Source organism: Falco peregrinus, chromosome 11, assembly GCF_023634155.1.
Source record: "Falco peregrinus isolate bFalPer1 chromosome 11, bFalPer1.pri, whole genome shotgun sequence".
Lineage (NCBI taxonomy): Eukaryota > Metazoa > Chordata > Aves > Falconiformes > Falconidae > Falco > Falco peregrinus.
In genome coordinates this window covers 6,165,358-6,177,867 of record NC_073731.1, presented here as the reverse complement: position 1 = coordinate 6,177,867, position 12,510 = coordinate 6,165,358, and the positions used below count along the sequence as shown (strand labels likewise).

At 46.7% G+C, this 12,510-nt stretch overlaps 1 protein-coding gene across 3 annotated transcripts in view; it reads left to right on the top strand.

The window, feature by feature from the left end:
• PAK5 (p21 (RAC1) activated kinase 5) overlaps positions 1-12,510 on the top strand; it is a 98,044-nt gene that overhangs the window by 78,137 nt on the left and 7,397 nt on the right. For all 3 annotated transcript variants that reach the window (XM_055816523.1, XM_055816522.1, XM_055816521.1), the window contains 5 exons: positions 2,067-2,558; positions 4,346-4,479; positions 6,519-6,645; positions 9,617-9,742; positions 11,794-11,928. In XM_055816523.1, coding sequence (XP_055672498.1) covers positions 2,067-2,558; positions 4,346-4,479; positions 6,519-6,645; positions 9,617-9,742; positions 11,794-11,928 — 1,014 coding nt within the window. The remainder of the gene's footprint in view (positions 1-2,066; positions 2,559-4,345; positions 4,480-6,518; positions 6,646-9,616; positions 9,743-11,793; positions 11,929-12,510) is intronic.

The following is a 12,510-nucleotide window of genomic DNA, read 5'->3' as shown; positions in this document are numbered from 1 at the left end:
CAAAGAGGTTTCAAACATTCTTAGCAAGCACACTGAATCCCTGAGCTTTCATTTTAAAATTTCTCTGCGGAATTTACTTTTGCCAATGTGTTAAGCTTAGGACATGCTCAGAAATGCCAGGCATGGGTGAAGGCTCAAATAACGCATTAGTGTGGATTTGTCCAGCTTGAATTTGTAGACAAGCCTTTCCCCATCTCAATACTTAAAAGAAAACGGTGGATTTGCGGCCAAAGCGATAATTTATCTGTCCCTGCATACATAGGACAAGGCTAGACTGAGTTTTCCCTCCACCAAACCATCTGAGCAGTTTTCCATGTTAATTATTTTGGCAGATGTCATGTCCTTTATGAAGTTCATGATATCTCTGACCCTCTTCTATTTTATGGCTAGCGCTGTCTGATAGAGTAAATGAGATCATGGCTGTAGTCATGCAGATGTTTTGCTTAAACAAAACCAGCATCCTAGGAGGTGGCTGTACAACACCGGTACATGCTCGCTGGATGCTCCATGTGGCTGGTAGCTGTCAGCGTGAGAGTCTCAGACGGCAGCAGACTCCAGCTTCACGTTTCTGAAGGAAATCTGAGCAGCCCCTCTGGAGGGGCATTCCCTCTTCCCTGCTAAACCTCACGCGGAATAAAAACACAGGCATGCCCAGCTCACACATGAGGTAGGAAAGCGCTGATACAGTATTGCACTCGCAGGCTTTTCTCCCCACACCGAGGCGACTCCAGCTAGAAACTCCTCCTCGCTGTGCAGCAGCCTACAGTGATAAATTGATGCTGCGGCAGATTTTTTTTTTTTTTTTTTTTTTGCAGTCAGCATAAAATGGTCAAATGATGTTCCACCGCAGAATTCAATTTCACAGTTCAGTTGGGTCCTTGATTACACTGCCAAATTCAGATTAATGTGCATTTAACTAACATGGATCAGGGACTCCTGGCTGGCAGCCAGCAGTAATAGTAGCAACTCTGAGCTGTGTAGAGTTTGCTGCTCTGTCCACCCCTGTGCACTGCCACAGAAATTGATTGATTAAATGAACTCGTTGCCATAATTATTTGTAATTGTGCTACATCATGAGCCTGTGTTGAACCACCCCCCTGCCCTGAGAAGCTCCACACGTCGTCAGGAGTCACGTATGTTGTAATCATAAATGTGGAGATGCTCCTTTCCAGGGGAAAAAAGTATTTTTGTTTTGGGTGGGTTTTGTGTCTTACATATTTATTATTTTTTATAATAGAAGCAAACTGTTATGTTTGCAAATGTGAAATATTCATTTGCTTTCAGTGTAAGAAGCTTAGAACAGCTTGGAAAATAAAGAAAGGAACCTGCAAATGAACAAGGCTTCCCATTGGGATAATTTCCTCTGCGATTGTCTCTGATTTCAGATGAAAATTAGCAGTTTTGTGACACTGCAGTTAAGTAGTGTGTCATTCTGGAAAATGATTTAAGAATTGGTAAATTGAATTAGGCTCCTCGTCATACTCAAGTATGCAGTCACTCAAACAGCAGCTGGTAGCAGGGCAAGGCAGGAGATGACTGGGATTTCAGGGTACCACCACCATGAAGATGCTGGGTCATCCCTGAACTGCTGGAGAAAAGCATAAGAAAAGAGTAAGGGCTGAGAGTCAAAACCCAGGAACTGGGATTTGAAAAGAAAGACTCAAATTGGATTTTTCCAAAGGGCTGTTGGTTGTAAAAGGGATGAATTCTTGGAGGAAGTGGCCCAGAGAGCCTGCAGGGCACTGCAAATAACACATTTTGGAGCATACGCTTTCATTAAACAGTGATTATTGTATCTGCAAACAGGTACCTGTACAGAGAAACGGACCTGAGATGTGCAAAAGACGTCACGGTCTTTCCTGGCCTCATTTTAGTGTTGATCAGGCCACAGCAACCAAATGCTCAAAAAAATCTCTTTTCAGATACAGGGCAGCAGCGCCATGTTCAGAAGAATGGGTACGTGCAGGCCCAGGGACCTCCGAGGGTGCTGAAAACAAACCGGGTGGACGGGCAGCGAGAAAGCTGTCTGTGCACCCCTGTTCACTCGTCTGTTTTTTGGGTTGCAGGTGGATTATGATCGAGCACAGCTGGTTGTCAGCCCACCGCTCTCTGGATCAGACACCTACCCCAGGGGCCCTGTGAAGCTACCTCAAAGTCAGAGCAAAGTCAGCTATTCAAGCAGCAGCTACCAGTACCCTCTGGTCTACCACAAAGCGTCCCACTATCACCAGCCGTCTCTCCAGCCCAGCTCTCCCTACATTTCCACCGCCTCCTACCCCAGCTCTCCAAGTATCACGTCAAGTGCTTATCCTCCACCCAGCTGGGGATCCTCCTCGGACCAGCAGCCCTCCAGGGTGTCCCATGAACAGTTCAGAGCTGCCCTGCAGCTTGTGGTCAGCCCTGGTGACCCCCGGGAGTACTTGGACAACTTCATCAAGATCGGGGAGGGCTCTACGGGGATTGTCTGCATCGCCACCGAGAAGCACACAGGGAAGCAAGTCGCCGTGAAGAAGATGGATCTCAGGAAACAGCAGAGAAGGGAGCTGCTTTTTAATGAGGTACGTTGTTTTGGGTGGTAGCTTCAGCAGGAGACGTGGGCCAAATGGCAACCTAAAGAGCCAAATTAATATTTTTCTAAAAGAGGCGGTGAGTCCCACACACATCTACGCTGCGTAGGTATTACGTAACAAGAGCAGTTTCGAATGAGGTACGTCTCCCGGCTTCAAACCTGTAAGGCACTGGGAAGTCACAATAAGCAGCTAAGAAATCGTATCAGCTGGTCCCTGCGGCTGTCAGGTTGTAAAGCCCAGCTGCCTTTATCTGACCATTTGCTGGTATAGTTCTTTCTTCTGAGATGAAGGGTCAAAAATAACCAGACTATTCAAGAAACTTGAATATGAAACTACATGAATCATCATATTCTATATATATGCTTGTATATATATGTCTATAAATGTATATACATATATACACGTGTATATATGTCTATACATGCTTTCTGTTCCTCCCTTCTTCCTCTCCTAAACATGAGCGGTCCCTTTGCTTTCTTGTCTTGATGGTCACTAATCAAGGAGCTGACAGTCCCTTTTTCATGGAACCATCTGTGTTAATTCCCGCATCTCCTTTCCTGAGTGGCAGCAGCCAGCTGCTTATGGTAGATTGTTTTCCTCATGTATATTATTTTAAATTTAAGAAGACTGGTTTTCATTTGCCGGTTTTTCACCCAGTTTGGTGCTGAGACTTCCTTCTGCAACTCAAAGAGTTTCACCTTTTTTACTCCTTACTCGCTTAAATAAGTTAGTGGTACGTGTTTGGGACCACTTGTGAATATGCTAACCAGCACCAAAACCACTGCAGGTTCCGAGCGAAACCTTTTGGGAGAACTAACCTTTTGATTCTGTCATTTGCTTCCTGTGTTTTAACTATAAGAGGATCTTTCCTCAGCACATGACAGACTAGTTTCTTTAGAACCTTTAAAAACTTTGCATTTTTTAGTTTAAATATTAGCTTCTAACAAACTTGGCACACAATTCTCCTTTGCACAGTCTGTACTGTATTGGGTATTTTGGCTTTGTTTTGCCCGTGCCGGATTACTGCACTGGATTGGGTTGTGGTGGCTCTAACTGGGCATCTCTTGAGTGGTAGCATCTTGAAGCAGGTCCTGCGTGCTGTGCAGAACCAAGCTGCTTCCCTGCCACGCTCCGGTCACTCGTGTCTGAAAATTTGTTTTCAGCAATGCTGAAGTTCCTCTGTCCGTAGTGCCGCCTTCACTGGCTGGTGCTTTCTCTCCTGATTGCCTTTCTGACACCCCTCAGTACCATGCTGTCATGTAGCCTTGGCTGGGCTGCTGTTACTGCGGTCCCAATTCTGCACAGTCTCTTTTAGATGTGGGATTTGAGTTGTCACGAATAACCCCTGTATTACCAGCATTCACTTGAAATTCTGTGCAAAGTACTGTTTGGTATGTGATGAAGATGGCTTTGATGGGTTGAGCGATGGATCAGGTCAAAAGAAAAAAAAATCTCTGTTGCACTGAAAGCAACTGGCAATAAAAAGCAATGAAATAAACGGTCCTGTTCCTGCAGTCTGAAAAGAACCCAATTATCTACCACTTACACTTCAGCAACTGAAGATTCTTCCTTCTTCCTAATGTATTTACAATGACTGTTATTTTTATGTAAATATATTGATTTTGTTTATGTGTTGGCGTAAGGATTAGGGAGGATGTGATTCATAGCAGAACCTTTACTAAGCACAAAGAGAAATGTACAATGAAAAAGAAGGTCAGAACAAGTGTCAGATAATGCTTGTAGCAATTCACGTATCATCTTTTTCTTCCTCACAGGTTGTAATCATGAGAGATTACCATCATGAAAACGTGGTTGACATGTACAACAGTTACCTTGTTGGTGACGAGCTGTGGGTTGTGATGGAGTTTCTGGAGGGCGGCGCTTTGACAGATATCGTGACTCACACAAGGTGGGTTGGCTGTGCCGCGCTGGCCACCAGCTGCGTGAAGCCCTCAGCGGGAGGGAGGTGCCGCGGCTGTCCTTTGTGGGTGCCTCCGCACCTCACCTCCTGCTGAGGGAAGCTGGGTACCGCCTGGCTCTGTATGTGAGTGTGTATCTGTATATTTATTGCGTAATGCAAATATTATTTGTATATACATACACAATACATATATACAAACATAAAGGTACATACATACATGGAAATATATATATACACATAAATACTTGTGTGTGCATAGCTATATATGCCTCTGTGTGTGTATGTATATCTATTTACACACATACTGTAGCACGCTCACTTTACCAGCATAAATAAGTGGCTCATGCAGATGAATTCCTGTTGGTACCAATATTATTTAAATGGACAGGAAAGAAGGATCTGAAACAGCTTGCTGGTAGATGGGGATTTGCTAGCACTTTAGGAGGTAATTTAGCAGCCACACGACTTTTATGCATTACTTCCTAGCACGGCAAAAAAAAATATCTTTTCCCTATTTGATGATCTGTATTGGTTTTGCTGTCATAATTACATCAGTTCTGAGGGTGATTTCTCTCCATACTCATAACCCATGTAACCACACTGTCGGAAGCGTTAACTGCAAACCAAGCCTAAAACATAATGGGAAAGCATTTTTCTATCAGAATATTTGTGCTTACGGTAGAGCTTGTTCGCATATTTCGGGTAACGTTGTACCTTTAAAGAAGGCAATTTGCCAGCACAAAAGCTGTAGTGTATAGAACTGGTCATCCTTGTCTGAGTGGACACATTAGGTTTTACAGCCCTCTTTACATCTGCCTTTCACTCACCTTTTCCTCATAAAGGCACGATAAAATGAGATAGGAAAGAGGGATCCTTTATTTCATTTTTTCCCTTTGAAAAAAAAAAATCAAAATTTCCACACCAAACCAGTGGGAGAGTATTTAGGTGAGCAATAAGAAAAGCAAGGAATAATCAGTTAGAAAATTTGTCTTCTCTCATGGTTTAACGATGCTCTTAGCTCCTATCAAAAGCAGAGTTGTAACACAGGTATTTTATTTTTTAGTGTTGCCTTAGCTGATGTGCTGAAATAAATCACTGTATTGCAAGTCATTTATTAACTACTGCTCCCCAAAACATTAAGAGCTCTATCTTAGATATTTCTGACAGGAGTTTAATGGCAAACAGATGTTCCCAGTACACCACTTCTTGAGAGCTGTCATCTATTTTTTAACTCAAAATAGTCTTTCCTTAATCTTCTGAGTTTTTGTGGGTTTTGGTTTGGGGTTTTTTTATATTGCATGACCTTCTCTCAAAGATTTTGCTAGAATACTGCAAATGGTACACAAAGTTAAAGCAGAAATCTTCACGGGTCTTTTTCTGGCCATGTAGTAGAGACGCTGGAGACACCCAGTGATGGGGCAGCAGTACCAGGGTGCACAACCCATCCCGGCCGTCGCTGTTGTGCTGTGGCTGGTGGCTTCTTCCAGAGGGGTTTTGCAAGTGTGCGCAGAAATGAGGACTCCTGCTGGTTTGGTTTTTTGGTTTTGTTTTTTTTTTTTTTTCTACTGAAGTACCCTGAATATTTTTATAGAAGGCATAAAAGCAGATAAACACTCTGGAAGAGCTACACCCAGGGCCTGATGTTTTGTCTGCACAGTTAAGGGTGTGTTTTCTCATATTTATTCCATGCTTGTTTCCATCCCAGTAGTGATTTGCCCTCCTTGGCAGGCAGTGAGTTTACTGTAAATAAGGCATTTCTGTTATTTCCCAGAGGGAAGCAGTCTCTGTACATCACGTAGTGCACTCTGCTTTTTCAGTGCTGCAGGGACACTTACCCAGACCTCGTTGCAGAGTTGTTCCTTATCCCTCATTTCCCCTTTTTTGACAGAAATAGGACCAGAGTTGCCCCACAGAGTTCCTGCCTGGCTGTATACTGGTGTGAAGGGGGACTGGTGCCTCTTCGCTCCAGCTCCCCTTTCCCACAGTCTTTGTTAATGCTCAACTGTTTTTCCACCTTGTTGTTTCAGGATGAACGAGGAGCAGATAGCGACCGTCTGCCTGTCCGTCCTGAGAGCCCTGTCCTACCTGCACAACCAAGGCGTCATCCACCGCGACATCAAAAGCGACTCCATCCTTCTCACGAGCGACGGGAGGGTGAGCACCCACTGTTTTGCCTGTTGTCTCTTGGGGTGGCGTGAAAATAGTTGTACACATTCATAGTGATACTAACTTAAAAAAAATAAGCCAGGCATGTGAAACCAAGGGCTGTGACCTGTGAATAACTTGTTAGAGAGCTGAATCAGAAAAACACAGGCCTGGCCTGCCTGGTAATTGACATCTGCGCTGCATGCAGAGTCCCTGGGGGGGATCGGAGCCATCAGAAGGCAGTGGCAGGAGAAACTGTGCCACGCGGGTGATGTTTAGGTGACAGGAGACCTTCCTTTACGCTGCGCCACTCCTGCTCCCATGCGCCTCAGAAAAAAACTTTCTTTTTACTATATTTAATACATCCTTTAGTTAGCAAGTTAGCAAGCTTCTATACACTTGCTCTGTTTTCTCAAGCTAGTTAGGAGGCTAACATCAATCTATGTGAACAGGAATACTCAGCATTACTGCTGAAACACTTCCTTGATGGTGAGAGTAGCTTTTACCATAGGCACACTTACAAGATGCTTGATAATGCCTGCCCCGCACTTCCATTTACTTGGATGGGATGCTGCTGTCAATGAGTTGGTCTCGTTTTGTGTTGTTAGTGAGTGGGAAGAGAAGGAGACAAAATGCTGCAGATGACGTGCTTAAAGTCTGCACGCAAAAAAATACTACTTCAGCAGTGTTTGGTCCCTAAGAAATTACTTCCTTACAAGGAGAAAAGTGGTTTGGGCATACAGAGCTGTACAACTTGAGGCACCTAAAACCTGGGCACCCAAGGGCTTAGGTGGAGGGAGGCAAATCATTCTTAAATAGAAGATCCTAACTTCTGCTTGAATTAGGCACTACGTTGCATCTCACCTTGTGGCCCCCTTGGGACAGTTTAACAGTAACTAATGTGCTTCTGGCCAGTGAGTCCCGTAAGCAGGGCGATAAGGATTGCTCCACCAGCGTTACACACCTGTCTAAAGCACGACTTAGCAGGCTAGACAGAGCCAGGAGCACCCAGTCGGTCTGGAACCAAACCCAGATCTTCAGCAGGTAAAACTCTTGGCTTCCCAGGCCCGGTCCGATTCCCTAATCAAAGGCTCGCCTTCATGACTTGATTCCCGCTTCAGCAAGGGAGAGGGATTTTCTTCCTGCAGCAGTCACAGGCTGCTCCTGTTAGTCCTGCTGGGGGGAGAAAATACCACACGTGTAGGAGTTTTTCAGTTGCGATTTCAATCCATGTTGCTGAAATAGCATCTGATCTGCTCCCGGGATCTGCATACAGTGCCTCATTATACTCATTACTCCAGTACTTATTATCTGCATTGCAGATTTCTTCATGGCTGTGTTGTGCAATTATCTTTTTTTGAGAAAAATTGTCTTCTTTTATGTACTTGAATGAGCAATAGATATGCAAAACCTCTTGTGCTCCTACAAAAGAAAATTGGGCTCTGCTTCCAAAATACGTATTATTTCTTTGATTCTTCATCCTGTAAACTGAAAAATAGATTTATCATGGAGAACTGGGCTATTATTGCTTTGTTTTAGAAATACCAACAATCACTTTGTAATTCTGTTAAAAATAATACCATTAGTTTTAAAAAAAGTGATGTCTGTACTGAATCCAAAAGAAAAATCAGTGTCGATAATTAAATGGTGGTCTGCACAACCCGGGGATTTATGCAGTTTCCCGCTTCGGTTGTCCTGGGACTGTTTGGGCTCCCTTCCTATCCCCAGGGGCCGAGTACGTCAGTGGATACGTGGCACATGGACCTTGGCCATGGGTCATGGCTGCACCGTGTGGTGTATAGCTGGGGGTGATGGGGGTTAGGCTGATGTCCTGGAAAACCCTTATAATAGCTTCTCGGCCTCCAAATAAATACTTGGGGGAGGGAGAAAAAACAGACTTTAGGTTTAAGGAACAAACTGTTTGTGGAAGGGGGTGATGCCACCAGCACTCAGCCCAGCCTGTTTTGATTGGGAGTTCGCGGAGTTTTCACCTTGGCATTGTACAGCAACGGGGAGGGGGAGGTGATAATTTTCCATAATTTTCGTTGTAAAAAAACCCCTGGCATAGAAGTATGAGCAGGCACATGATGCAGCAAGAGCTGCTCTCTGGAGTGCTTGTGTATCCCATTATTTCTATTTCAGGTCACTGCCACAGCTACTCAAGGACAGTACCGCTTTAATTCCCGAGTTCCCAAGCAAAGGGAGCAGGTCTCCTTATCTCTTACAGCCATTTTGGAAGAGCCTTTGGAAGTACCCTTGCCTGCCTTCCCCAAATTAGCTCCCCTGCTACATAAAGACGGCAGTTCCTTTAGTGACTGTCAGCAGTGTGAGGTCCTAGTCTTGAAAAACCATTGGCAGGGGGCTCGCTTTCTATGAGTGTTAGATCACGCTCGCTGTGGTAAAAGAAAACGACATGAATGCAACTTGGTTTATCTGTTTTCTGGCGAACTCACAGATCATGTACCTGATAGAAATAATAGGAGTGGTGTATCACTTGAAGTACGTATATTACTGGATATCACTGTACATACATAGACTGTAAATGTGGGGTGTGTATATATATATATATGCAATAATAGATTCATTATAAAACGCTGTTACTTCAGAATGTTTTGCTTTCCTTCTATTTTTTTAACTATTATAAGCTATTTATCACCTCTGCATCTTCTGCTGCTGGAGAGGCAATGAGCTATGACAGGAGATCTTAATAACGGGCACCGCTGCTGCTCTTCCCTGCTCCTTTCCCTCGCCTTCATTTCAGCGAGCTGCACCTTCCCCAGGCTGCGGTGCTGTCTCCAGCCGCGCTTCCAGAGCTGTGCTGCTGTCCTGTCCCAGGCCAACGCTGCCACTCAGCCCTGTCCCCCCCCGCTGCAGCTGCAGACCGGTGTCCCAGAGGAGTTTGCTTTGTTAGTCAAGAGGGGCTTTCTCTTTTTTTTTTTTTTTTTTTTTTTTTACTTTTTATTCCCCCCCCCCCCCCCAGATAAAATTGTCCGACTTTGGGTTCTGTGCCCAAGTGTCCAAGGAGGTCCCCAGGAGGAAGTCGCTCGTTGGGACACCGTACTGGATGGCACCAGAGGTGATATCCCGCCTGCCCTACGGCACCGAGGTGAGTCCGGCGCAGCTCCGCACGTCTGTGTGGGCCCCGAGCGGCTGTTTTCCCTCCGTGTGCTGCCTTGGTTGGCCCCACTAAGCCCTGTCAGACCCGTGCAGTTCAAACGCGTTTACGCAGATACGCTGAATAGCAGCGGTCGTGTTTGCCCCAGAGTGCCACATCTGCCTTGTTTTAAAGCATTTCTCCGAGATGAAGTCATTAAATAATAGCGCACTAAATGTAACGTCTTTACATATTTTAGTTTAGGGTGCCTGTATGAAAGGAAACGGCATCATTTCACATCGTGAAAGACCATTTGATGATCTTTAATATCAAACCTGCAAGCTGGAGCCACAGTTACAGGTGCCTACACCTGCATATGCCAAACCAGCAGCTCAGTCGCGTGCCCGTACGGCACAGCCAGGTCCCGCTGGTATTTGCACAGACCTGCAGGCAGAGATCCGCTCTGCTTCCATCCCCTTCCTCCAGAGGCTGCCAGCAAAGGCACAAGGGTCCCAAACACAGGAGCTGGCTGGGTGGGTTGGGTTGCCACCCTCTGTTGTAGCGTTTGTCTCCACATCAGCTCATTCCTTGCAGTCATTGCTCTCATTAGTTGAGACACGGGGGGGAAGCCTGTCTGCGAGAACTATTTTAAGCACTGCCAAATGGTCTGAAAAAAGCAATTTGCATGTTTTTATTGGAACCCTTCAGATGAGACCAGCAAGGAGGGGACCTGGCTACTCTGCCGTGCCGTACCCCGTCCGTTAGGAAGCCCTGAGTCACGGCACTTCACCGCTGCCAGCCTGGGAAGAGCGATCCCCTCTCCCGCGCTCAGCTGTGACAGTGACTCATGCCTCCCCTGCCAGAGACACGGCTGCATTTTCTCCGCTGCGTGGTGAGGGGACTCAGCTGCTGCTTGGTAGTGCCTGTAGTAACAGCTGCAGAGCGCGAACCTCCAAGACAAATATATATAGATATATATTTACACGCAGATATACATAGATATATATATATATATGCACACATACATATATATACCACACACGCAGAGAAGGGGGAATGAGATGGGAGACGCTGAGTCTTCAGACGGCGCTGCAGGGACCGATCTGGTGCAAGCAGGGGAGCGTGGGCCCGAGGGTGAGAGCACCCTGCAGGCACTGATGCTCACCCGGGACATGTGGCATTGTACAAGGCTGTTCAGGGATAATAACATCAGCTATTATTAGCCCATTAATTACACTGAAGGGATTATAAAGTAGCTGAACTTAACGACTAATTTAGGCTTCCCTACCAGAAGGGAAAGAAGAAAAAAAGAGCTTTAAGCTGAAGGATAGCGTTGGCAAAAGAGCAAAAGCCGCCTGAACAGGCCTTGGCTGTATTTGGGCTGGCAAATGACAGGAATTACAGTTGTCAGAGGCTGGGGATTCTGGAGCAGCTCTGCAGCAGGCCGGGACTGAGTGGGGGGGGGGGGAAAAAGGTGTGGGTTTTTTTTTTTTCAGTTGTAGCTGAATCACTTTCCAAAGGAATTACATTGAGGTGTTACCTGTGCTCCCTGGAAATGGGCCTGGGTGTAGTAAGTGCTTGTGTGTTTGCCTTGGGGTCTCAAAAGGAGTTCCTGCAGTCTTTAAGGTTGGCACAGCAGCTGCATCATACTCTCCTCTCCCGTGAGCTGCACCTTTCTGCAGCATCGCAGAGCCATCCTGGGGTAAATAGCCAGTGGGTGCAAATCAGTGCAGCACAGGAGGGTGCAGCCAGCCTCTCAAAGGAGCATGCCTTAGCAGTGCTTCCATGGGCATCACCTAAACCAGTTGCAGACCTGCGTTTGTAAGTTGTTGCTAGTTTATTTCGTCAGTGCACTTACTGCTCAGAAGGAAATAATTGTTGTTGGCTGGTTAAAAAAAGGAAGATTTACAGAGATGTCTCACCAGACCGTTGGCTTAGACTGGCCGCAGACAGCAGGTACAACAGCGTGAGCCAGCTCAGCGGTTTGCCTGAAGCCCCGTGTTGAGCCCGTTTGCCCCTCGCGGCGCTGCCGGTGGTGTTTCTGCACAGGCTGTGTTTTGCAGGTGGATATCTGGTCCCTGGGCATCATGGTGATAGAGATGATAGACGGGGAGCCTCCCTACTTCAACGAGCCGCCGCTGCAGGCCATGCGCCGAATCCGGGACAACTTGCCACCCCGCGTGAAGGACATGCACAAGGTCAGACTTTCCATAGTTGATGAGGGTCTTGCACGTGCAAATGTTTAGTAACAACCCCATAGCCACACGCATCCATGCCCCACAGATAAATGCATTTTTAAGGTACCACCTGTGGGTCCCACATAGGTGTGGGGAGGATCCAAGGCCAAAGCCACCAGCGAGCCGCAGCCTTTTTGTGCCCAGCCCTGGCTTTGCTCCTGAAGGGAGCTGGGCAGAGCCTCGTGCTCCCTCCGCTTCCCACCCTGCCCGAGGGCCCGAGCAAACTGGCACACGGGCCCTGCTGCCAGTGGGCTGGTTCACCCACGCCCAGTGCCAGAGTGTTTGGGTGACCCCCGTTTTGGGTGAGCCTCTGCACGCCGGACCCGAGCCCTCAGCATCTGATAGTGCTTTTCTCACCCGCCGCATGCAGAGCTGGGGAGCGTGTGCTATTCTGCACCCCGCCGATGCCCAAATGGCACATAGAAGACACGCAGCCCTTCAGCTCAGTACCTCCGTTGCCGTAGGAAAGCTCGGTGTGTCCCTTGTCTTCCCAAGAAAAGCAGCGTGCACAGACCCAGCGTAGGCTGGAAAAGGGTGTCTTTG